The sequence below is a fragment of the Calidris pugnax genome, unplaced genomic scaffold (assembly GCF_001431845.1).
Source record: "Calidris pugnax isolate Ruff unplaced genomic scaffold, ASM143184v1 scaffold50, whole genome shotgun sequence".
In the NCBI taxonomy this organism is placed as follows: Eukaryota; Metazoa; Chordata; class Aves; order Charadriiformes; family Scolopacidae; genus Calidris; species Calidris pugnax.
Window position 1 is genome coordinate 4,161,087 of NW_015090780.1, and position 27,827 is coordinate 4,188,913.

The 27,827-nt window shown below is 45.1% G+C and overlaps 1 protein-coding gene across 1 annotated transcript in view; it reads right to left on the minus strand.

The window, feature by feature from the left end:
• Window positions 1-27,827, minus strand: part of CDH4 (cadherin 4, type 1, R-cadherin (retinal)) — a 269,633-nt gene that overhangs the window by 92,248 nt on the left and 149,558 nt on the right. Inside the window, exon 4 of the mRNA XM_014957134.1 lies at window positions 486-641. Coding sequence (XP_014812620.1) covers window positions 486-641 — 156 coding nt within the window. The remainder of the gene's footprint in view (window positions 1-485; window positions 642-27,827) is intronic.

The window sequence follows — 27,827 nt, forward strand, 5'->3', positions numbered from 1 at the left end:
AGGTAGAGCATTTTATGAAGCAGGATCACGCGAGGCATTGCTTCTGAGTGTAATTAATCTTAATTAAGTTCCTCATATTTAATATTAGCCTATCTGCATATTTAAAAACCTATCTGACACACCCCCATCATACTGCCTGAACATCTCCTAGTGATTTAAAATGAAAAATGACTAAACCAATTATTGCATGTTTAGCTGCAGTAATGATCCTTAATTTAGTAATTTCCCAAGGCATCACTAACGTAGCGATTGGCTTCTCATGGCTTTGGGGGCTTCAGTCCACACGTAAATTTGCAGCGTGAAGTTGGACCACTCTAAACAAATGACTCTTTGTGTCAGAAAAGGACTGGGACCCAGGCTCTGACTTTGAACAAAAACCCTGGGTCTTCTCCACGCTGCACGTCCCTTCTTGAACCCAGCAATTCTGGTTCAGTTTTGCTTTGAGCTCGTGAATGTAGATAAACCCCAAGATGGTCTATGCTTACATGGTAGGAAGCTCTTTCTTCCCTGTCCATGGGGCGAGTCACATACATCCTGCCAGACACGGGGTCAATGCTGAAGACTTCCATGGGCGGCTGGTCGGCTCCCACTCCGGTGATGCTGTACCTGATATGGATCTCTTTGTCCTTATCGGAGCGAATCTGGATGAAATAAAAAAGATGGCAATCGATAAGTTTTGGACAAAAGCCATATGGATGTTTAAACAACTTTAAAGATCTGAGCCCAAAAGCTGCATAAATGTACTACGGCTGTCAATTCTGACAAGGGAGCTGCACGCCAAAGGTTTGGGGAAAAGCCAGGAAAAGTGTATTCCATGTATTTTCAGCTATTTTTCTCCTCTTTTATTCATGACGATTCTCTAGGAATCATTGAAATTCTGACTTTCTGCCTTAGATGTGGAAGATTCTATATGCACAAAAGAAAAGCTGTTTACACGTTATTGAAACCGTAAGCTCTTGAAAGTGTCCAAATTGTTCGACTCCACCTGGAGTCTCCCAGCCATTAATCACTTTGGAACACGCTCTCTGCAAGCTCCCACACCACCTTCTCCATCCCTGTGACTGTGCACACGGATAATCCCATCCAATTTGCAGAAAGAGGCAGTTTGTCCCTCTTTCTCCAGTCCCACCGGCTCCAGAATCGAGGCTGGGAATGCCCATGGGGGCACGATTGTCTCATTTGCCTGTTTGTTGAGGAGAAACGTGTTGGGCACGTTGCTTCTGCAACACCTTCCCCCCCAGACCCTGAGAACAGCACCACAAAGCCAATACAGCACAAGGAGTTACACCAACCTCGGATACAGAGCTGAGAAAATAAAGAAGGGAGGTTAATATGTTGTCCTAGCAACCCTGACTATCTCTTTAAACCCAAATTTAATTTTCTGATCAAATGCTGAAAGAATTTCTCGCAACAGCACGACTATTCCTGAAAGAAAGTGCAAGGTACAAATAAATTACCACCCCCCCGCACCATCACAAACTGTCTTGGCAGTGTAAAAGCGACGTGCATAAATTTTTCCCTAACAGGTCTATGAATACGAGGAAGCAGTGGGTAGATAATAGAAATCTCGTAGCTGAGTGCGTTTCAGCATCTCTGCTCCAGCAGCTGCGCGCTCGGAAGAGCCCGAGTGGGTTCAGTGGGGTGCAGGAGGCCCCCGTGCCCCCCCAAACACCCCAATTTGGGGAGTGAAGGTAGGTTCCCATGGGAAGAGGAGAAGGACCTGGGATGGGGCTGCTCTCCTCCTCCTCCTCCCGCGTGTGGCTGATCCCATCCCCTCCTCTCCCCAGGCGGGAGGTGACAAGATGCCCAAGGTGTCGGAGCAGAGCAGGACGAGATGCCCTCCTCTGAGAATCTCCTCTGCTGCCTCTGTCCAGATCATTAGGGAGTTTGTACACTGCTTTCTTTGTGCTGCCTCCCCCAGACCGGCTGCTCCCGTTAAGGGCTAATAATGTCAGTTATTACGAGCCGCTGCCAGGATTGATTCGTGCTGCACCTCCACTTCTGGAGCTGAAGGTCAGGGAAGAGAGACAGTTTCATCTGTCTTTTCTCTACAGGATTCACTGCTTGTTTAGGCTATTAGCACCAAGGAAAACTGATTGGACTGACACAGGTATAATCACTTAGAAGAGGTACTGGGGACACCGTGACAGTGTCCTCACGCTGCACACAAGGGTTTGTGTGTGCCCAGTGGTGTCTGTAGCGGGGACCCAGGCAGACAGGTATGAATCCAATTCTCATTCGCAAATCTGAGGGTGAAAAACACTATTAAAATCAAGCTTTTCTTGCACAACTGTGGTTTTCATAATGGCAACCGACTCAATGGTTCCCTAACTGAAGTCCACAGTCCCCATTTTTAGAAAGTCAGCTCTCAGCCTGCCAGGGCTGAAAATGGAATTTACGTGAACGCCTGTGCAAACGTATAGCTCACGTCAGGGAGTTCAAGCTCCAGCCCACCACGTACACATTTATAGCTGGCTTTAGGTAAGTGAAAATGCAGGAAGCCAGGGCTGGACCTCTCTGAGCCAGCGTGGGGTTCCCATTTAGAAATTAAAAAGGCTAAGGTGGGACACACAGTCGTGTGTCTGTCTCCATCAACGTGTGTCTGCACAGCTCCAAAGGACCTGTAAGGTGTCAGGATCAAACCAGCCCTTCACCCTTCAAGTTTTTCCTTAACAAAGGCAGAAGAAAAAAGACAAAAACCAAACCAAACCCCAAACCCAAGATACCTGCACTTTTCCTGCTCTTTTCCCCACTGGAGCAGGGGGTCGGGAGGGTGTCCCCGTCCCCAGCCCAACCGTGGCTGTAGCTCCAGCAGAAGCACCAAACAGCAAAACCAGGCTCCTCCAAGGAACCACAATGGCAGGGGTTTTAACCCAAATCATGGAAGGGGAGAGTCTGTCAGTTCTTCATGGACATTTTTCTGCTCTATTTCCTGTTGCATATAGTACTCAGATCCTGTTGTGATAGAAGCATTAGAAATGCATAGAGAGAGCCAGAAACAGGGAAAAGGAGGTGGATTTAAATATTCACTGCTAAAGGCACTATATTTTATTTTCAGGAAACGCAGATAAACAGAAGCTCTCTAAGAAAGCTATGTACAGTTTAATAAAGTGTACGCTATAGGATGTCCTTGCAGCACTTTTATTAGCATTAATAGGGTCTAAGCTGTCTGTATGTAAATCATTGCAGATCTAGGAGATGAAATATATCATAAGACCCACATGACTTACCCAATTATACCAAGAAAAATCCGTGAGCTAATTATACTGCGCTGAGCAAAACAAAGATAGGGGAAAATATGTTGCAAATCTTCAGCAATGACTCATTATTTGTTGTTAATTGCCATCGCCCAACAATGGTTTGCCTGTTACCTGCATTTAATTCCATTTCCAGTAAGAATACAAGGATGTGAAGTGTTCAGAAAAAATCACATAAGAAGTAGCACTTGTGACAGAAAGTTGCAAAGACCACTGACAAGGAAGCAGAACACGTTTTACTACCAGGGAGATATTCATCGCACAAAGGCACACGCTTTTTATATTGGAACGTGTAATTTTAGCACTCTTAATGAGATTTAAAAAAAAAAAAAAAAAAAAATTTTTATTTTACAGTAATCCTGTAACATTTTGACCAAAGGTTTCATTTGCATAATTCCCAGGGTGCTTTTACTGTAATCCTGTAACATTTTGACCAAAGGTTTCATTTGCATAATTCCCAGGGTGCAATTTAGTAAATCTTGTTGAGAAGTTAAGAACATTATCTGAGTACAATGTAAGGTTTACTTCTTTTGTTGAAGCCATTCCTGGAGCAGTTTACCATAATAATAATAATAATAATGACAAAACTTCTATTCCCAAGGGGCTCACTTGATCTAGAGAAAAAAATTACTGGTTGGGGGAATTTACTGGCTCAGGAGAGAGTTGCTTTTCCATTCATTTATGCCTGGGAAGTGAGAAGATGATAACATATCCGTAGGATAATCTTCTCACTGGAGAACATACACATGACTTTTTTTTTACATTTCTCTTTCCTTTTATAACGCAGCCAAGAATGGTGCAGGTTCTGGACTCCAGAACTGATGGCAGAAGGACAGTTTTCCTTACCTTACCTGCATTTATACATTTTTAACTCTGAGAACCCTCGGAGCTTTGAGCTTCTCCAGCACCAGGCATGGTACAGCCCTGCATAGGGTGACGTGAGGAAGATGAATGACGGTGGCTGACGTCTGTCACACGAGGAATTTGCTTGTGAAGCAGATTTTACTCTCCGAAGAAGCCCTCTGGGATGGAGCTCAGAGTGGGCTGTACGCTGGCGAAGGAAAATGCCCCTGACTCAGCTCTCATTTCTTTAGAGTAATCCCAGGACCAAGAGAAATCCCTGTGATTTCACAGATGGGTATTTTTCCACTGCAGGTTCTGATATAATAATTAAAACGTGAATTAAAAAATGAACATTGCAACCCTTGAGATCATGAAGAGCTAAGCCCTTCAGAGCTGGCTGTCTCCTTTGTAGCAATCTTACATTTAGATGGGATTGAAAAGCAGCAGATAAAATCTTAGGGTTCGTGCATCCCCATCAGGATTTACTGGGCAGCTAAACTGGCCCTGCAAGTTGTACTGGTCAGCAAAATTTCAAGTGATGAGCTCCTTTGAGGGACCAGATCTTATCACTCTGCTTTGCTCCCACTGATCCACACCCTTCGTGTGCCCGTAGCTCTCCCATCTCTCGCTGCAGGACACGGAGCCCTCTCACCCCTGCAGATGACAAGAGGAACCAGGGATCCCTGTGACTCTCCTGTGCCAGGAGCGGAGGGAATGCTGACTGTGGAAAGCTGTGTGGTCAGCAGGCTGGAGGACACCTCTGAGCCCAGAAATTACACGGTTCTTGGAGCACGACACTGCCAGAAAAAAGCAGCCCAAAGGAGTTTGTTTAGACATCAGCAAAGGAAATGCCTGGAAGCCTAGGAAATCAGGTGTGTAAGGAAAGGCTGAAGAAACAAGGACAACTGAGCCCACAGAAGGCAGATGAACCGTAACAGCAATACCCCTGCACCTACCAAACTGCATTTCGAGGATCTCACTGAGCAGGCCATGGTCTGGGTTCTGCCCATCCCCGTGTGCTGGGACAGGCAAGTGCCTGGGAATGTACCCAGAGAAAGCAAAGCAGACACTTAACACTGTGCTGCATTTTCAGCCACACAGCAAACCAGAACATAAATTTCCTCTGAAGTTCCCCGACTTGCTCTATAACATACGGAGTTTAAAACGCTCTTCAAAAAATACTTAGTTTCCCAAATTTCCCATAGAATACTACACAACATTTGCACTAACATGACCTGGGGAGATTGAGACTTGATTTTTTTTTTGTTTTATAAAACCCATTATAATTATTAATGAACACATAAAATAATGTAAATGATAAGCAGTATCTTTTATTATTAAGCTCTTAGCTATTTTGCCCATTAAGAAAACCAAATTAAAATAATTGAAGACTATAATCTGTCATGCATTCAAAATGCTCCATAGAAATTCAGACAGGGAAACATATTCAAAGTCTTTAAATGAGCACACTTAAGAGTCAGTCTAAGCATTCCAGGATTGGCTCATTAATTTTAGTGGAAATATTTTAATTCAGCTACTCTTACTGCTTATTGAAATCCTTGCTAAGGACTTATTTATTTTTAACTGAATCTGCAATATGTTTAAGACTTATTTGTATAAAAGTTCTTAGCTCTTATTTCACAGTTGTTTTAGAAGCCAGTAAAGAGACACATCTCTAGCCCTGTATTTCCAAACAAATTACCCCGTGTTCCTAAAACATATGGTTTCAATGAATAGATGCAAAAGTCAAATGGACAGAGAAAAATTAAGAGATTTGGGGACCCAACCGGGTTAAGGTGGTATTTATTAGCCTCTGAGCCCTTCTATCATGCTTGCCAATGCTCCCAAGGAAAAAAAAGAAAACAGGAGATCCTCTGAAACACTTCAGCTATCTTTAGAGAAAACCATCTATTCTGCACCTTACAGAGGATGCTTTGGCATGGCAAGGGCAGTTAAAGCTGTCATTTAAGTTATTGATATAACTGATGAGGCAGCCTCTCCCCTTCCAAGTTTTTTTTTTTTTTTAATTGTTTACCAGGCTTTTTCTCCTCTACCTGGACGAAAACGTAACATTGAGCAGACGGAGAACAGGAGAATATAAATCAGGCTCAATGAGGAGACCGTAACGCAGGGAAGACTTTCTCCCTGCGATTCTGGCCAAGAACCGTGTATGACCCCACGAGTACAGGATGAAAACAAACTTGTCAGACTCATGGTCCAATTCAGAACTACTATTCTGCTTGGGATGACCCTTTGCCTAAGAAACCGAATTTCACACAGGATCAGATGAGATGCTACAAGCACAGAACACCCGGGGCTCAGCAGCGCAGCCAGGCTCAGGATCTGCCGCGTTTCACCTTCACCCTCCTGCCTGCTGAGACAGCAAAGGACTGATGTTCTAGCATGAGTTGTCTGGACAGAAGAAGACAGAGCTCTGCTGGATTCGTGGGGCCAGCCCGCTCTCTGTGCAACTCTCCAGTTGGGCCAAAGTTTCCAAGTGGTGCCTTGGGGCCGGCCGCGGAGGAGGCGACGGCAGCCCTGCCAGGTCTTGGACTTCAGCGGTGAAAACTCAGTAAATTGCAATTTGTTGCATGGTCTTCATGATTAAATAATTAAGCAATTTTCATTACTTGCTATTATGAAGGTCAAGAAGCTAATGTGCCTCTCTCAGGAACTGGCCAATGCTAATGGATCTTCCACATCTAACGGTAACTGATACGGCAGAGGGATTTCTAAAGCAAGACGTGCCTTTCCTCAGGCCTTTTCCAGCCAGTTTAGTTTTTAAGTGGAAAGGCTTCAGGCTGCAGCAAGGTGAGCGGGAGGGAGGAGAGCAGCTCTGATGGGAAGGGAAGATTATTATGGATCAGCAGAACATCACCACGTGACGAACGCCTTATCGCTGCCAGAACGCTGATAGCACAAGCAACAAGACTCGGTTTTACTACTCTTTTTCTTATCTCTCTTACAAGAGAGCAGATTCCTCACCGTGGTGACAGGAGGCCTCCCAGCAGAGCGGTGTCTGCTGCTCCCGGGTGAGGTCTGGCCCCAGAGATCTGAGACTGGTTCATACTGGGCAAGATGTGAGCAGCCAGTATTAACTCCCCGGGGTTTGAAGCGGATGCACAAGCCCGTCTCCACTGCAGGGGATGCTCTGTGACAAAAGGTCAAAGAAAATACCTCCGAGAGTTCAAAACACACCGTTCTTATTCCTGTGCTGGAGGATCTGCAATGGGCAAGAGATGATCTTCCTCCATAATCTATTTCTGATGGCCCCACACAGCCATCCTTACGTAGGACTCCATCCTGCAGCTCCATCTCGCTGCTGTGGCAACATCTTCACGAAGGCCAAGTCAAGAAAAACAGACCATGGTAGTGGGACTGTCCCCTCATTTCTTTCTGAAGTGTGTCTGTCCTGAAGCCTTACGTGACGTCTGCCACAAAGCCAGGCTGGCAAAGATAATCTAGCACCTTTCTGGGTAAAACCAGTGCAGAAGATAAACAAGGGCAGCAAACCCAGACCCGCAGAGGAGTAACCAGGTCACTGTAAGTAACGATCAAAGCTCTCAGCTGGTATAAATCAGTGTGGACTCACTGGCTTCAAACAGAAGCATGCTAATTTATTTCAGCTGAAAATCCAGTCCATGGCGTTTAAAAATTAAGCTGCACAGCAGAAGAACAAGTGAAGAACTATCTTTGTGCGATGGCACGCAGCAAGTTAACAGGAACAGGATTGCTCCCGGGAGGACAGTGAGCTGGGACACAGGGAAAAGGCATTCCGTGGGGAACACACACACCTGTGTCCTCATGATGGGAGGTTTTCCCAGACTCAAAGGATATAATCAGTTTCAGTACGACCTTTGCTTTTGGAATGAGCTCTGGCTTTCCCAATCATATATGGCCATGCCTTGAATTCACATTTTGTACGACACCTACAGATATTACTGATCCTAGAGAGGTGGTGCTGTGGCATGATTGCGAGTCTCAGCAGAATATTAAGCTTTTGGACCTGTCTGCAAATACCTAAAAATAGGAAACAACAATAAAACCCTCTAATGTTGTATTTTGGAGAACAAAATCTGCTGAGGCTCATGTTTGAGACAGGACTTTGGGATGCTTGCAGAGCAGGATTTAAAACTCTGCAGTTCTCAAAGTCTCTCTAATAAGCTTAATTATAGGAAAAGCAAACCCATTCGTTTGTTCTGTGGGATAGATTACATGGCACAGAGTGTAGAGAAGTTATTTCAATGGTCAGTAAAAGGAAACACCAACTGTGAGGAGGCAGAAAACAACTTTCTCCCTATGCATGCCAGGAGCAATGCTGATGGGCATCACTGCAGGTCTAGGCCTGATGGAGCTTGATCAATGTTCCAAAGACCATTTCTAGGATCTCAGGCTGCTCACAATGAGAAGTGTGCCCATCACTAATAACTTACAGGGGGACACATTAATTTGCTGATGCCTTTTGCCTTCCCAAGCCCTTCCCCGCTCGGTGCAAAGCGCTCGCGCTGATTTTCTGTTCAAACCCACAGTCTGGGGGACTCGGAGCCCAGTCTGACCTGGGACGTGGTGCTCGACCACCTTTTTGATTGCAGATATTCTGACAAACACACTGAATTCCTTCAGGTTTTTTTTTTTCAGTATTATTAATTGATAATTTAATTTCCGATCTGGTGAATTACACGCAATTCCTTCACCATCAGTTAAATGACAAGTTTAGAGCAGAATAGTTGAGGTAAGCAGATTGTCAGTGCTTATGGCTGTAAGACATAATTATGTACAGCCAACTGTGTAACGCGCTTGAAAAAATTATAAGCCTAGGCACAGAAATTAAAATTATTTCAAGATGAAGTTGTACAAATACAGCTGCAAAAAGCTGCAAAACCCCATTAATTTATTCCAACTGTAGTGGGTAGTGCAGTGGGGTTCCACCCCCGCCGCCCCGCCGGAGAAAGTTTAACTATAACACGCAACCAATCAAAGGCTGAACGTTTCCATCTAAACATGCCTCCAAAAAACTATTTCAGCTATTATTTATGTACCCATAAACTTCTGGGCATCAGCTGGTAACTTGGCATGATGACTCCTCCGTGTGTCAGGGCAAACATTAAACGCTAAATTACCATATGTCAGCTCAGGGTCGTTAATAATTCTACCACATCTTGGACAACTTGAAGGCTTTTCCGAAACTGCTGTCAAACCGAATCTTTCCTTCGATCAATAAAGCAGCACAATGAAATACAGTGTCTGAAAGAACAGATTAGCACAATATGTAAACACGACTGGCAGGGTGTAACTCCATTTCTCGACCGGAGACCCCCAATAGGGGTATCGGTACCTTCAGTGGGGGGACCCACACCGGGGAACGGCACACGTCTGTGCCTCCCACACCTATTCCTGTTACGGCCACCTCTGCTTTGCCACCGGCCCCCCCGGCCAGCCCCAGGGCCATGTGTTACCTGCCCATCTAACCAGCAGCAGTTAATTAGGGGAGCAGTGTTTGTTCTGCACCGCTGGGTCCGTCAGTCGCAGCCGGAGGAGTCAAATGGAGACGGACCGTGAGCACAGAGAGCCCATCCGGCCTCCTGCCTGTTCTCCAGGGTGTAATAGAGATATCTCCAGCAATACTGAGAGCAGGACCAGCAGCAAGCTCTGGGAAGAGCCAAATAGAGTGGGAAATGCAGAAATTTCCACGCTGGGCTTTATTTAAAGGGGTACTACCAACCCCAAATCACACTTGTGCTCTCAGTCAGGCACGGCGACAGCTAACACCCGTACCATGGGGTAAAACCACGGGGAGGAAATGTTATTTCCTCTGTGAGTGACAGCATCAATGACACAGTTTGAGATACGCAACACCAGCAAAGCGGGGCCCGATCCTCAGAGCAACTGTGCTCCTGCCAAAGCACCTGAAACAAAAGTCAGATTATTTCTAAGGCTCATCGCACGCCTTGCTATGAATGTGCAGAAAATCTGGCCCTGGCTGCCCGTGGTGCAGCCACAAGTTGGTTGTAGACCATGTACAAGCCCTAGAAGGGATTTTTACTTAACACTGAAAGCAAAGGTGTTGCATTGCGAATGATTTCCCTGCAGAGCACCAGCCTGGTCCTCCCCAGGCTGGGAAACCCTGCTCTAGTTTCTAACTCCGAAGCATAAACGAAATGGGAGCTCTTAGAACACTCCTGTGTTTTCTCGTGCTCTTTGGTCTGTTCACTACATCCACTGTCACGTCAGATTTTATATTTCTCTAAGTCAGAACTGTAAGTCAGAAACATGCCCTTCAGGTCTTACAGATCCACCCCATCCAGTACCTGTGTCTTCTTAAAGCCTTGCTGGAGATGTGTGACAGCAGGAGGGGCACACAGGGTGGCCCCCAACGACCTGTCAAACCATCAGCAGCGAGTAAAGGAAAACCATTTCTTACAGAACATTTTTTTGAGCATTTTGGTTTTTTGTAATTCAGGTCACTCAATCCCATCCTCTGTCCCCCACAGATTGAGCCGAAGTGGTTGTTCTGGGGCTGCAGGGCCCTGAGAAAGTGATGTGAAAGTCGCTGGTGGCAGGAAATTGCCTTCATAATACTTTCAATTTAAAAAAAATTGATAATGACGCAGGGAACGGGTCCTGTGGGAACCAGGAGGGTTGAAAACAAGCCACCAGTGAAAGAACTGTGAACTGCTGACTTTCGGCATTTAATTGGGATGGAATTACAGGTCATCTTCCTCTATCAATGCCATACATAGGCAAGAGGTGATAGCAAAAAGGAATAGATCATTATTATTTCATACGGTATCTTTTTTTTTTTTTTTTTATCAGAGGAAATTAAAAGAAAACAGTCTGTCACATCCCAAACTCAGGCGGCTGCTTTATGAGCCGCGCCGTGCTCCCCAAGCCCGTGTAAATCAGCACGGCTTCCTTTAGCTCAGTGGCTTTACACCGCTCTGCACCGGCTGACGAGCTGACCCAGTATTTCTGCCGTGATTAGAGCGGGATCGCGCTTCATGTTTATTTCTAGGAAAGCTCAAAGTTGGTTCTTGTGCCTTTGAGAAGTTGGATATGTGCAAGGGAATGATGTTTCTTCAAACTCTTAAATCTTCAGGGCTTTTTTTTTTTTCTTTTTCTTTTTAATAAGAAGCAGGAGGAAGATTTCCTGACCCTCTGAACTATCCCTGGGTTTGAATACGCTACATGGCATGCCTGTAAACAGAAGAAGAAAGCTCTTATGTGAAACTTCTTAAACTGCAGAGGATGACGGACAGCAAATGGGATGCAAGCCAAGGAAGATGACAATTAGCACAGAGAAAGTTTTCAGGGTTTATTCCACCAGTCAGCACTTAAGGAGGCTTTGAAGGGGAAAAAGCATCCTTTTATATATTAATCCACTACTTCTGCACTTTCCCCCTATTCCATGGATTTAGTGCTTAGCTGCTAAATATCTATATGCAGAGCTTTATTAAGAGGAGTTGGTTTACTTTTTGAAAGATCCCACATCCATTAGTTTAGAGAGAGAAAAAAGGCAAAATCATTTCGCCTGATGCAATATCCAGAGTTTAAATAACGATTTACTCTTCTCCAGCTTCCAGTGCTTAAAGAAGGGGATGAGAGAAGAGCGAGCATTTCTTGCAGTGTTATTTCTGGTCATCACCTTACTAAAGAGTCGGGTTGTGCTACTGATGATAAAGGAGCTCAGTGGGAAAATCCCCCACGTTTCACCCCCTTCCCATTCCGTCTTGGCAGACTTCATATCTGAAGAGGCACCTTACTGTTCCGAGATAAAATATTTTCTTTTTTCTTTAAAAAGAAAAAGTTCTCTCAAGCAAGAAGTTGGGCAACAGCAGGGGACAATGCTATGCCAGTATTAATTAGCAAAATCCAAATGAATCATAGTTTGTGGTTAGCGGGGTATGCTTAAAAACCACGTGAACTTTTAAAATGCTGTGTTAAGCATAATAGTTGCAGCTTATTTTTATATATATTTTTAATAGGGCTAACAAAGAAAGAGTTGCTTTGGAAGGGCATCTTATTCATTCCCTCCACGGCCCTGCTCCCAGGAATTTGTGCTCTTGCCCACCTCTTTATTTGGAGGATGACACCCCCCTTAGCTCATCCCTTTTGGTTCAAGGCCACTACTGGGCGACAGGATTTTTCCTCTAATTAAGAGATGGCATGTGCAGTTGTCCACGCTGCGCCCTGAATCACCTAGCAGGGGGTGCACTGTGACATGCCACACTTGTCATTTCCGTGGCTCTTTGATCCCGAGTCCCCAGGACTCCCTGATTTCCCTTCCTGGCAGAAGAGCAGTGCCCCCACTGCCAGGCTGTGCCCCAGCCGGGGCTCCCATCCCTCCCCAGGTGGGTACTTTCATGCACCCAGCTCTGTGTGGGACCCCGGCCCAAGGAGGGGCTACATATGGCAGCAACCACAGCGACAGACCCTCATCTTAATTTCAGGATTATTTAGGTTGTGCTCGAGCTGGGGCACCTGCCTGTGCAAGGCTCATCAATTCTCTTTGATTTGGAAGACTCTGTGTGTCTGTGTCAGACTGTGAACTTCAATTTCAGGGCAGAGCTTCAGTGCTGTTTTTCCTCCCTTTCACTCCTCTATCGAGTTTAAAAGACACAGGAGTGGAGAAAAGAAATTGGTGCAGTGGTACAGGGTGTGCAGGAGTGGGAGGTGTGAGCGTTCATCCGGGCAGCACCCGAGGAGCAAAAGATGCCCTGGGGGACCTGGGAACACCAGCATCTCAGCCCTGACCTTCGGGGGGGTGGGGAATGAACAGGTCAGACCTAGAGCATCGTCAACCACCCCATCCCAGTTCCCCCAAGGACTCGGACGTCGCTATAGAAAGGTTTCACTGGCCACCTGAGCGGGTGGCAGAAAGGCCACACGACTCCCAGGATGTGGCCAGACCAAGACACAGCCGATGGGGCCACGGGGTTGGTGACTCAGCCTTGGAGGGAGGATGGATGAGACACCCCTGGTGTCAGAGGAGGTGACAGAGGAGACCAACCCACCTTCAGGGACAAGCTCTTTCAAGGCAGGCGGAGGCAAGGAGACACTGCAGTTTTGAAAGGATTATGGTCTAAACACAAAGAAGGTTCCAGAGCAGTAAGAAAACTCATACAATGAAACTTTATGATTTTTTTTCCTAGACCTGTGCATTTCTCTAATCAGCTAAAGGCAGAGCAGTCTCAGGAAAGCGTTACGAACCCTACTGGCTGGGAGGAAGGAAGGAAAAAAATAACAGGAAAACAAAGAAAATTGTTGTCCTGATGCTGTACCAGGATAGCCCTGCTGCTCGCAGAAAGCAGGCGGTGGGAGGATTCAGCCATTTGGACACACATCCCACAGGGAGGGTTTAACTTCACTCAGACCTGTCCACCACGATTTAGCAAGAACGGCGGTAATTGTGGGATTCACATGTCTCCTCACCCTCCCTCCCCCGGGCAAACAGGACTCACCCCGCACAGAAAAGCTGGGGCTACTGCTGCCTGGAGACCAGCTGCAGCCTCCGCTGGGATCCAGAACATTCAGAGCTATTTTAATCAAATTACTATCGATTAGGGACAAACCAGCGTCTATTGAAGTTAATGGACAGATTTCCATCAGCTTCAAAGGGCTCCGGAACAGCCTGTAACGCAGCAAACAGGCAAGTATCAAAATGAGAAAATGCATTTTAGTCTGACCCTAATTGCATGAGATGAAAGAACTGTTTCAGGCAAAACTTTTTGGAACTGTTCTGCCCGAGACAAACACCAAACGTCTCAAATGCTCAAACTCCAGCAAAGCTACCAGTGAGGAGTGATAACAGCAGCACGGCCAGCTATGGGTACCAGAGACCTACAGATCCATACGTTAGCTCTGCTCCACCGACAGCCAGAGGAGACCTTCACTAGCTTAAGTAGGAAAAAAACTTAGCAATTTTGTGCATGTGTAGATATATACACTAATTTAGTTTTACTCTGCACTTAAATTTACTTTCTCTAAGAAAGAAGAGATTTTTTTTTTTCCTTTTTCCCTAGCAAAATGTTACTGGTTAGTTCCTCGCTGCAAATACATCATTCGTCCTTTTGTCTTCACAGGACCTAATCATCTCCTCCAAGGGATGAATACAAAATCATGACACAAGCTATTTCTTTAAACTAGCCTCTCTCTTGCTGCCTAGAACATTTCCTTGTCTTTAAAGCTATATATTTACGTGACAGCCAGACATCCATTAAAACCCACAAATCTTAAGGCCTAAGAGGTATGAAAGGGATTTCGTCTTTTAAATTTTATAAGGGAAAAATTGAGCCTGAATGCTGGGGGGTTGTGACTTCACTGACCTTCACAATATTAGGTTCTTCCCAAAGCTGGTGCAATTAAGTACTGCGTCTGTGGAAGAAATAGGTTTTTTTCCTATTAAGGAAGCTAAACTGAGAGGGCACTTTAAATAGCTTGTAGGGACCAGCAGCACCGTATCGTTCTCCACTCCAGCACGACTCTTCCCCAGCGTTCATTCATTCCAGAGGTTTAGCAGGTAAACAGCTAAATCCCACTTGAAGTCACTTGTGCTGTGCTCAAATGGCAGCGGGGGCTGTACTGGCTTTCTTGATCACACAATAGCGGAGAAAATTTGAGGTAGCAGTTAAAGGAAGGAAGATTTGGGGTTTAAATGCTGTATCTGTCTAGTCCCTTCTTCCATCAACATTCAGAGGGGCATTTTGTTCAAAGCATATCAGAGTAAGTACCAGCACGTACATGTAAGTTTTTTTGATGGTCGGATGAAGATCCCAGCACCACCATTACCATCAGGAGAACGCAAACATCCAACAAACATCTAGGTACCAGAGCCCTGACTGCCAGGTCCTTTGGTAGAAAAGGTGCCAGAACATCATCCAGCAAAGGCTCCAGGCCCAAGGCTTTCCAGACAAACCCTTCCCTCATAAAAACCCTTGGGGAAGCCCAAACACAAAGCCCAACAGTAGCTCCTGGTATCTCTTTCTCCAGCTACGCTCCCATTTTAAGCCCCAATGTTTGACCAGGGGAGATGCTGTTTTATCACTTTGCTGTCACCTCCGAGCGTGCGACTGGAGCATCGGCCAGAGAGCTGGTACCTCCTCTCTGCTTCGGCCAACCCCGACTGGGATGGAAAGATACGGTTCAAACGCCCCTTAATGTACTATTATCTGTGGATCACTGACAGGGTTGATTATAACAGTTTGACACGACTCCAAAGGAGCTGTTACGGTCTATTGTATCAATAGGTACCCAGGGAGCCTTTAATCCGCAGATGCATGTGTAATAACAGCATACTAAAAACATAGCATTTTTTTTTTCTTAAAAGTTGCTACCGCTAAAGCAGTAAAAAGAATCAAAAGTAATGCTCATTGTAAAAATAAAAGCCTTGTCATTTTTCACATGACAAGAGCACAAAAAAAGTCTGAAACCCAAGATTTTCCCCCTTTCAGTTGTAATATAAAAATGATCCAAAATGCTTACGCCAGGAGACAATTTGGAATGACTTGTTTTCCTGCTGAGCTATAATCTTGGTCAGCGGGAACGCTACTGATGTGACTCAAACTGTATTGCTGCTGAGTGTGAAGGGAAGAAGGGGTGAACTGTCACAATTCTTAAATTAGCAGAAATGTTTTTTGTGAGTATGATGTGTGAAAGTATGAAAATAAGCATGGGGGAAAATTGTTTGTTTCCCTTGGAAACCGGTAGATGGATTTGATTAAGGAAAGTCTGATTCCATCGTCGGTTCTCATGAGGTTGCTGGAACTGCAGAGACCGGCGTGGTGGGAAGACACACATACACAGATACTGTTTTAGCAACAAAACTGGAATGATACACAGAATATACAATTATCACATATGAAACCACAGGCTCTTGTTTTTCAGAGCAGATTCTTTCAGCAGTTTCACTCAACTTATTTCTTCACTGAGGTCTGTGTGTTAACACACCCAGAGCAGAGAGGCATTTGGGTTTGTCTTCCTGGAAAATGCTGTTAAAAAAATTATTTACTTAATAAAGAATTCTGTTTACAAGAAAGGAGTTTGAAGGCGCTTTGGAAACATTCAATTGCTCATTCTTTAAGCAGTATCTTTTTGCAGATATAAGATCATTTTCAAGGAAGAATATAAGGTACACAGCCATCCTCTGCCTCTGATGAGGAGAACGTCGACGGCTCAATCCTATTCCCACTTAGTCCCAGCAGAGAAAGACAACCACAAGAAGTTTTGCAAAAGAATAAAGATCCATTACGCCGGCCATTAAATCCCAACTGGCACAAGGGTCTCAATGTTTCCACTGACAGCCGTGACAGAGGAGCACCAGTATCTCCTGAGAATTTTCATGGAAAATTCTTGCCTGTAGAACTGCACTTTGTGATGGGCACGTTTCAGTCCCCAGGTCTTCAGGGGGGGTTATAACCCCCCACAATAAACAAACATCTGACAGTACGTTTCAAAATGTTATTTAAATAGAGACTTCTGTTCAAGTTATTAATGCCTTTAATATGGATTCTCATCTCCTCTTTTTATTACTTTGAGTGTCTTTCTGGTTATTTAAAGAGCTGGGAAAAGAGCTGGTCAGCACTTGAGAGCTCCCGCTGCTCATCAGCGACAGATGCCGACCATAAAGTTAAAGCCAACACAAAACCAACCCCAGTCCAGAATCCTTATTTTGTTCTCTCCGGGGAGGGAAGGCAAACACATCCAGCATCTCCCCGTCCTGCTCCTCCCAGCTCCCTGTAGGAGAGAACCCCGAGCACGGAGCTCGCTGCTCGGTGTAACTCAGAACGTGGGACCCCCAGCTCTGTGTGACTGTCAAGAACAACATTCCCTTGACCAAACCTGCTCTGGGGCAGTGTTAGAGAAACCCAGGAGAACACCTCGCATCCTCAGGAGGAGGATCTGCAGGTGCTGGAGCAGGTTGTGCCCCCTCCCCTCCTGCTCTGCTGCCCTTTCCTGGGGGCAACATCTGCCTTTGGCAGCTGGAGCATCTGATGGCCTGGGGATCACACGCATGGGAAAGGGGTCACCATTTCCAAATCATCTGGTGGGTAATGGGAGGAGACAGCTCCCCAGCAGCCAGAGCCAGAACATCTCTGCGCTCTGACAACGTGTCAGGACATCAGGACAGTCAAAAGCAAACCAGGGATCTCCCGTGCCCCGAAACATCTGGTCACCCACATCAGACCAGTGGTGGTATCAGATCCTGCCAACCGCAGCTGGGCTTCTTTCTTGCTTCATCTGCTCCACCTTCAACCTGAACTAATTCAAAGCACATCAGCTGGTGCATTTTTAGTGATCATGGAAGCTGGGACCATCAAACACAGGACAAAGACTCCAAAGCTTCTGTCTTCTGACACACCGACCAGTGCAGCCCAGGAGCTCTCGGTGACAGTTCTTTACCAGGACACAGCAATGTTTAGGTAACATTTTTCACATTAACAGCCCAGCAAGGAAATAAAGAGCCAGACAGTTCACGCTCATGAGTAAACTCCGTACAGAAGGAGAGCAAGAGACCTCATCCATTAGGAGTCTGAAATCAGATCTCCGGGGATGCCTGAGATTATTGCCCTACAGGATGCCGATAGATTTTATCTAACTTAATGGTCTTCCTAATGCCAAAATGCTACTAATGAATAATATGCCTGGATGAAAAAACTTCTATAAAGTCACTCGCAACTGGATTAAGTGTATCAAGATGTTTTCTTTGATATCGTCTTGTCAGTTCCTATCAAGTGACTCTTCCATGCTTTCATGTCAGGTAATTCCCAAGAAATTCATGGCTACAATCTAAAATAAACGCGTGACTTTCAAATCGGTGAGAGCTGAATGATAGGAATTTTAAATTGCTGGGATAAAACTGCTAGCTACTTCATAACACTCATGCTGCTTCCAGATTTAATACCTGCCTTTTCAAACACTATCAATTCACTTAATATGTCAGTGGGGAATAACATCACTTTATTTTATTTTCCTTTACAAGGATCATGAACCATTTTCTCTTACAGAAATGTACCAATTACCCACATGCCAATTGTCCCAGACACTCTCTGATCTTACAGCGTGGCCATTCAGTTCAGACGCACACAAAGCTTTCTGATGCTACAAAAGAACCACTATGGGCTAAATTCCGGACTGATGTAAGCAGGCAAATTTCTGCTGACATCAAGGGAACTGCACTCCCCAACGCAGGTTCTGAGTTTCGCCCTCTGCCCCAAGAATCTGCCAAACGCCGATGGAAGTCAGAAAGAAACCTTTCAAGTGAAAAATACCTAATTTAAGGAATTAGCAGAGCAAAGCCATAAAAAAAAAAAAAAAGAGGCGAGAAATAAGAGGCTGTATTGTTCCACTTATGCTGGGACAGGGACGTTGTGCCTTGCTCTGCTGGCTGGGACATTGGAGGATGGGAATTACAGTGGGATGGCTCAGCATGAGGGATGTGCTGGGGAAAGGGAGCCAGTCTTTGGGAAAAGGCACGTTCAAGGGAAGGTTGGAGGGGTCAGGCACAGCCTGGCCGCTCAGCGCGGAGCACAGGATGTGGCATCTACAGGGCACAGGGAGCCAGCACCAGAACTGGAAGCCACTTATCTAATCCTGCCCTTGCTAATTGGTCCTGCTGAGGATTTGGGTCTATTAGCCAGAGCACCACACTAATGAAGCTGTAGGGGTTCTGAGCCCAGGGCTGGTCACCCTGCGGGGCAGTGCCTGGTGCTCACATGATGTCCAGACTGGTTGCCACCACCATGGCCACCTCCACTCCACGGTGCCACCAGCACCTCTGCCTCCTGTGAGCACTGAGGGCCAAACAAGCTCTGACCAGGTAAAGGAGCTTCGTTATTCTGCTTTCATTGACGACATCCCAGAGCTGCCACCTTGCTGCACCTTTTGCAGGCTCCTGTGGAGGACACGGGGATCCTGGCAGAGCTGGCAAAGCCTCTGCAGCGGGTCCCTGCCCATTTGTTTCTGGTCATGAATTGTCCCACTGTTTCAGCGTTCTTTGCAGTGATTTATTCAGAGTATATCTGCATATACATTATATATGCAGATCTCACCAACACTTGGTAGACCTTATTCTACATTGATTGGGACGTGCTGGGAGATCTGCCAAACATCATTAGCAGGGAGCATCACATTGTACTTAGAAGCACGGAACTTGCCAATGCCTTTCAGCAAGGAAGACTCACCTGTCCTGCTCTGCTGAGAACTATTAATAAAGCCCCAGTTCAGGACTTTGCCTGTTACACCACTGATGCTAACGCAGGTTACAGGCACAAGTACCACTCTCAGTGGACTGATGAGCTCACTGTGATATCCTAAGCACTGGGAGATACCAGCCCAAGGAAATAAACAGTATTTTTTAGACTTAAAGTATTTTTGAGATCTAGGTAGCACATTAAGAACTGAACTGTAGAAGCCAGGATTTCAAATCCCAAACGGTTTTGAGTCCTGGGGACTAAGCATTGCACACTATTCCTCAAGGGTAAGAAATGATGGGATCCTCAGCTGGATGCCATCATGGAGCCACAATCAAAGCTTTGACCGTACATGGTCCTCTTTACCCCAGTAAGGTATCCTGCATCTGGCAGCCCATTTTTATGATACCCACAAGAACAAATGCTAATTTTCTCTAAAATTTGCTCAAACCAACTGAAAGGTTAGAAACAATTGGGCAGAATTCCTTAAAAAATGGGGCTAAAACCAAATCACACTAAAATAATTTCTCCTATTTCCAAACGTTCAGGTGCCTCACACTCCCCAGCTGGACCAAGCTGATGGGGAGGTTGTGAGCACCCCTGAAAACCCCATGTTACCAACCACTCTGGCTGAATCGATCTGACCCTGCTTTGTAATGCTGATATAACATTAAATGAGTTCGTGGAGCAAAACCATAACATCAGCCCAATACTGAACTAGACCGTACACTTGTGTGATACTGAGGCAGGGAAAAATTAGGCAAAAGAGATAGGAAAGAAATCAGTCACAGACACACGATAAAGGATAAAGATCTCCCTGTATCTGTGGACTGTAGTGTAAAACCTCTACGAGCCAGTAGGAAAGATATTAATGAGCATCAGACAAATCTAACAGGAGATATCAAAAGCAGATATCAAATGGGATGCAAATAACGGAAGAGAGAAAAACTTGTAGTAAGAGAGTAAGGATACTAAAAATGGTGGTTTATCTCTCTTGGACCACAAATAACAATTTAAGTTGCAATGACCTTCAAGAAGCAGGCACAAATTTGATTTTAAATGAGCAGTCTGCAGCGTTAGTGGCCGTTCACACAGCAGACTCCTGCTCGCCTCCTCTTAGCAGTGGCTGAAGATGAGGGATCAAGGGGACAACCCCCTCTTGGATTTTCCAGCTGTTCCTGGCAGACCCAGGGCCAAGTGACAAACCCCACCGTGCTGTGGGAGCCAGGGATGTGCTGTGGCTGACCTGCTCTCCTACAGCCCTGTTGTTTCATGGCAAAGTCCTCTTTTTAACAGGTTGCTCCAGTATCGATTCAAATCAGCGAGAGCTGCATTGCTCCCCCCAAAGGGTTTGAGTGTTACATGGGAAGAACATTTCAAAAGACCTGATTCTCCTTATTTTTCATACTTATTCCCAAGGATGCCACGGGAGAGAGCTTGAGGCTTCCTCGGAATTCCTCCCTTTTACCCTAAAAACATTTCAAGAAGTTATCCTCGGTTGGCAGCAGCATATTGGGCAGGCAAATTTCTCCATGTGAAATCATCTGGCGACCTCTCAGCGTGGCTTCCTTGGACGAGTGCCCTCCACACAGGCTGGCAGCCAACCTCCCAGGGCTTCTGCTTGGACAGGGACCTTCTTTGTTTTATTGGTCTTCATTTCGTTTTCATTTTAATGCGACAGTAAAAATTTTATCTGATAATCTAAACAAGGTAATAATTTTGTGCTATAAAAGTGCCTGTCTTCTGTTGTTACTGCCACCATCATATATTGGAGAGTAATATTTGCAACATTATACAAAATTGTTATTCTATTAAAATGATAAAATGGCAGTGGTTTTATTACATGAGTGATTTTCCAGGCACTGAGATGCCCTTTACTGCAGACAGGAATAATAAACACATTATTCACCAACACATTAGGGAACAACCCCGTGATTTTGGAAAACAGTTGTAACAAACAAGTAAGTTATTGCAGCGACATGCTCGGGAGCCGCAGCCCCACATCCCACCTCTGGTGAGGAAGGGCTGTTCACCACCAGGGACTCGGCCACTCTGCACCTCAGCCCTTCTTCCCAAGAAATTGGCAAATCAAGACCGACACTGAGAACCGTTCACGCACTTTTTTGCAATCCCATCTAATCCCAGCCTTGGGATTTTAACCCTTTCTTCCTACTGAAGTCCTAAGGACTTACCATCTGCCGCTGCAGAATCCGTGAGGATGAAGAAGGGCAGAGGATTAAATTAATTAACAAATTCTAATCCTAAACCAGTGTTGGCGGTGTTAGGGCTCTCTGAATTCTAATGAGGATTTAAAGCAATGTTGACTACTTCCCCACTAAAGAGGAGGAAAATAATGTCACATTATCACGTCCCCAGCCCCTGCCCACCGCGCAGAGCTCTCGCGGGGTTTGACCCGGGGGGCTCCATCCCAGGGAGCACGGGGTTGTCTGAGGAACCTTCCAGCCACGTCGGCAGCCAGGAGCACAAACTCAGCCCCACAGGCCAGAGCCGGGTCAGGCTGTTCCCTGAACACATTATCAAGGTTATATATATTATTGTACAACCTCTAAGCTTTCTCCAAGGCAACACTAAATCAGGTAACACAACCTGGTGTATCTGGCTGGGATTTTATTCCTTTCTCTTCACTGACGCAAATGGACTTCCATCCATCACCACCCAAGAGCAGAGGACAGTCTGTGTCTGCAGGCAACAAACGTCCAAACAACATAAACACACATGTCTGAGGTGTCTCAGGTCACCAGTGACTCCAGTCTGACACCAGAACACAGCGAGCACACCACGGGAAGCGGGGAGAGCTCCAGCCCAGAAAACGTAGCTTCCCCCAAGAACATTTTTTTATGTTCTTGTCATAAAAATCAAGCACAGGGTGAAAACCAGACCATGGTTTGCACTTAAAATGATGTCGATCCACATGCAACGGATGTACAATCCCATGTACAACGTGCCTGCTCTGCAGGACCAGCCTTACGATGTACGGCACAACAACAGCCTCCAGACCCACACGCCATCCAACACATCCCGTTTCTTGGGGGAAAAGTACAAATCTAAGATATGTTGGGAAGGGAATTTCACTGGGGGACCTGGGCCCTCTGCGCTGGGAAGCGGCTTTACATTTTCTGACATTGCCGTGAATTAGGAAAGGAACCATATGGAAAACAGATGACATATTTCACAAACTGCCAAGCAGATTTTGCATGGTTTCAGAGAACCTGTACTCCAGGGAGTGTCCGCAGCAACTTGATGGTCTTGATGGCTAACATTTGTTCTGCATCTTTATGCAGAACCACCAAGACAGGATCATTCATCTGTCTCGCATTTCCCTACAGCCGTGCTGGAAGGATGGATGTCACTGGCAAATGCCTTTTCAAGGAAGGAAAAAACCAGGCGAGAGGGGTGGGAGGCGACTGGGAGAGCCCTGGTGGGCAACGGAGCTGGGCTGGCTACAGCCATCCAGCCTTGGCCACCGGGGCTTCATCTAAACTGCACACCACCGCAAACAAAATCAGGTTTTTTATTGGTCTCCACAGTGGAATAACAAACTCCAGAACTCTCAGTATCCAGAGACCAGTGGCTACGCTTCCATTTTCAAGCTTTTGTAACCCCTGTGTGCAAACAAACTCTTCAAAACAAATGCAAATTGGGCAGTTTATGCAACAGTGAGGCACTTGGGGGGATTAAAGGCTGATGCACCATCAGCTGAGAAAATGAGTAACCCTGAAACACAGAACCAGAGCTCCAACATTTGTATATTGATCCTCTATAAACCAGTGCTGTTCTGAAGGACGCCAATTCCTTATTTCTTAAGCCTTGCTTTTCTTTCTTTTTTTTTTAAAGTCGGAGGAAGCTGAAGAGATTTGGCTGTTTACATGTTGTGAACCCCATTTTCACAAGCAGACCCCGAGTTTTAGGAACACAGCCCGTCGCATACAAGCTCCAGATTACACTATTAATATGTACTGATACCAAATCTACCAAAGCCAATGGGAGCCAATGAGACCCAGAGTATTTTATTTATGTTTTGATGCTTGCTTTAGAGGAACGACTCACTGCACGATGTCTGCAGATGTCCCTCCATCCTCTGCACCCCAAAAACACGTAATGGGCTACGAACTTGTCTGAATCTTGACCAAACAGAGTATTTGTTCCTTCTTAAGGACGGCTCAACCTGCTCATCAGGATGAGAACAGGGAGCTGCCAGGGAGCTTAAAAACATCATTTCAGAAACTACAGGAAAACTTAAGCAACAGAAACCTGAATCCCATTCAAATGAGCCTGTCTCCTTTGAGACATACTGCTAGCCTAGCAAGAATAAAAACAACTTTCCCTTCTGTACATTGTGCTTCAGAATACCGTTATCTTTAAGACATTTTGTTCACTCCTTGAGAGGGCCTTATCAGGGAGGCACAGGATGTTATATAGCCTCAGCAACCGTGCACCCAAAGTGTGTGTGTGTATGTGTGTGGGTGCATATCCACTGGCAGAACTAAAACAGATTTAAAAATACTTCCATATAGCCAAACAAAGCTGGAAGATGGGCTGGTAATTATATGTGCATTCCAAGTAGACTACACACAGTGGGGGTTTAGAACATTCATATAAATTATACCAATCAGCACAGAAAGGAGGAAAAGAAACACTGAGGACATCAAATATGACACTTCCCTATAACTGATACACACGAGTACTAAATCATGGCAAAACAGTGCCTTAGAAAACGGGGACTAAAATGTCATCCTAAAATGAGTTCCATCTACAGCTTTGCTGCCTCTGTAAATGCATATGATCATCTTAATGATGTATTTTGAGGAGACGTGATAAATCACAGAGTTAAAAGACCCCATGGAACGCGAATACATGTGGAGACTTTCTTCTGGAGGGAAAGAAGAATTGCAAACGAACCGCAGTGCCGCATATTGCACTGATTTTTTTTTTTAATTGTGTGGTTAAACATGGAGCTTCAACAGCTTCTGGGGTGTGATAAGAAAAGGGGTTTGTTAAACCCCCTGCGAGGGGCACAGGGGACTGGGTGGTGCTGGAGCATGGCAAGGGTTTGTAGGGAATCTCCAGCCACGGTGCCTTGGGACAAGGGAATTAGAAAAAGAATTAGGATAATCTTTCCAGGCAGAAGATTTAAAGTCTGCTACAGTTATTCTCGATTGATCCCCAAAAGATTGCCAAGAAGTGTGTATCTTAAAACTGCTGCTAATTAGGAGGTTTTAAGACACTGTTATAAAATACCTTCTGCTTGGCTTGTAAGGGAAACCATTTAGGCTAGTAGTATAGAGAACAAAACAGTCATAAAATGTTATTTGTAGCTTCTATTATATTACCATTACACTATATTATCACCAGCATAGTTACATACCTAACATAAAACCATTTAATGAAATGTTTGAACTTTCAGGAGACCCACTGGTAACCTTCTTATTTTTAGCAGTGGGGATGACATTTGTTGTTTGCTGCAATACAAACAATAATAATTACACAGAGAGATGCTAATGGGGATGAAAACTAATATTTAGTGCTGCTGTCTGTTCATGAACACGCACAAATATACAGAATCCAGCGTTAGTAATTTAAGAGGGTTTTTTTTGGTTTGGGTTTGTATTTTTTCCTGTATGGGATGCTTTTTAAGCCCACGTCAGAAGCAGTGCCAGACAAGGAGGAAAACTGCTGGAAGGAACACGCATGGTCAGAGTCAGTTCTGCAAACTCAACTCCATGTTCTTTTCATACCTGTAAGAATGGAAAAACCTTTAAAAACTTTTCAGGATCACTTTGCATTCTATGCATTATGGCTGTTTTACTGTTTTAAAGCCTTTATTTGGAATATGTTGTATCTAAATGCAAGTCGCAATGTTGTCCAAACATTGATATTTTTTTTTTAGCCTGTAAAGACGGGTGATGTTGTCTGGGCAAATTGTATGACCTTTCACTGTTTCCTTAAAGAGAAGGCAGTGAAAGTCCGTCCCAGGCAATTACTGGAGATGTCAACACGAAAGGTACAAAAAATAATAAAAACGTTCCCTAACTTTTTCATGCTTTTGCTCCCCCTTTGTGTTATTTGCACTTTCCTCCTTGCTTGCCTGGATTTCATTAGCGAGCCACAGGCTTCCGCTTTTCAACTTTGGCATCAAGACTGGAGTTCTGTGGGACAGTTGTTGTCTTTGGTATTCATGCTACGTAAAGTAACACTTAAAAAAAGACAGATGTGAGAAAATATTCAGAAATCATATCGGTTGCCCCAAGAATTGATTTCTGTAGGGTTTTTTTGTAGCTGATTTATTCTGTTTTTTGTTTGTTCTCTTGCAATGGCTCACAGAAATAGCTTTCTTAAGACTTCTGTAAATGGAAAAAAATAAATCACAGGTTTAGGTAAACAGAACTATGCCCGATCATAACGCAATTACAACGCCCCATTTCTAACGAGCCAAAAGGGTCCAGACAGCAGGTCTGACTTGACTTTCCATTTGAAAGCTCAGCTACTCTGATGTCTTTATGTCTCTTTTTCACATGTTTTCTCATGATAATTTAGGATTAGCAGCTTTGAGAATCAAAATCGAGAACAAAGTTTCTTGAGCTTAAATTTAATTCTGGCTTGATTCTGATCCAATGCCTTTGTACACTCGCCAACTGTGCCATAAAACATCTCCGAGTGGAGGATCACCGAGTCATCTTTTAGGTCTAGCAGATTTTTTTTCCGTGTTGAAAAATGAAAAAAGATTAAGAGTTGTGTGGCCTCAGCACATTTCAAAATATTTGACTAAGAGTTTAATATTACAGGATTTATCCCTTCTCAGATCCACCACAGCGACTGTGTTTTAATACTGACTCACTGAAATCACCTGGTATATGAGAGGGACCAGGTCAGCTCTTGGTCAACAAAAGGCAATAAGATTGACAAGCGTTATTATTGCGTGCTGCTGACTTACAGGTGTATTGGCTTTGCTTTAGAGACCAGTAGAACACAAAAATAAAAGAAAAAGTCCACCAAACACTAAAAAAAAAGCACACAGATATATGAGATATTAGTCAACTCAAATGTAACGATTTACAGCCATAAATTCCGGGGCAAACCTCTCTTCCACTTTGACCCAGAGCAGTGGCACATCCCAGCTCCCTCCTCCCCTCCCTCCCTCCCGGTGGCTATTTCCCACGAGCTCTCCCAGGGGACACAGCAGCATCAGGAATGTCACTGGGGGTGACAGCTTATTCCACTTCCACAGTGAAATACTCCTTCCAGAGCATTTGTGTGCTAATAACGAGGGTGCAGTAAATTCCCTCTCTATCTTACCGCCCCCTCCCATTTGATCTGCGTAAAGCTTTTAGCCACAATGGAAGAAATAAATACTCAGAACCCTTGGAGAGATGACCCCCCTGCCACGAGGGGTTAGGGTTAGGGTTTAGGGTTAGGGCAGCCAGAGCTGCTCCCTCTGCAGCCTCCCCAGACGTTCAGCTCTACTAACACCCCCGTGAGCCCCCCAGAGTATCACCCCCTGTCCCCAGGCACACTGCGGGGCCAAGCGCGAGCTGGGGATGGGTTATGACAAATATGGAACAGCTTCATCCTGGGGCGGCTGGAGAGGGGAGGGAGAGCGGAGGAAGAGGCTGGAGGAGCCCATTTGAAGTTGGATGAAGGCCAGCCCCACTCCCCGTGGCCGTGCTCTGCAGCTCACACTGCAGCACAGAAGAAGGGAGAAAAGCGGAGCCTGCTGGGTCTGCGAGCGCTACATATGAGGGGGAGAAATGGTGAAATTCAGAGGGAACACTAGCTTTCCATGAAAAGGATTAATGCAAGAAAGCCATGGGTTTAAAATAGCCTAATTGACCCAAGCATAATGTAGTTCACAGTCACATGGTGGAAGTCAGGCGGTATTTGAATGCCTCCTCATCATTTAATATAACATTTCTGGTAATAGAATATTTAAATCCTATTTTATCAAAATCTCATCACTCAAGTGTAGGAGCCTTTTCCATTGCTGGAGCATACACCGTTATAAATTCATGAAGGTCGTAATTATGAGCAGCTTCAACACTGCAAATGTGTTTGGCGAAGATATTATGCCCTTTCTAAACACAATTTGAACGACTCCAGCACACATTGGGAGTTACAGGAGTTCTGCTTTTCATGTGCCTTCCAAGGAGCAGACCGGTCCCTTTTCCCCAAGATTCCCACTGGCACAGAAATGTCCCGTGGCCAAGAGGCCACCCCAGAACCACCACTACTGCTTACCCCAATGAGCAGACACAGAGCAGCACTGCTCCTTTCCCATGAAACCAGAAAAGTAGAATGTTCAAATCCTTATTTAATTCAGCCATTTCACATCTGTAATAATTAGTCAAGAAAGAGATTGTTTCCCAAGATACAAAGGAACAACCCATCAGCACAAGTTGGGCTTCCCCAGGCCAGCACCGCAGGGGACTTTGTGGCCACAGCACAGCCCCCACAAGCCAGCCTCTCCTCTCTCTCAGGAGATAACACTTCCTTTTTCCCCTATTTCCTTTTTTTTTTTTTTTTTTTT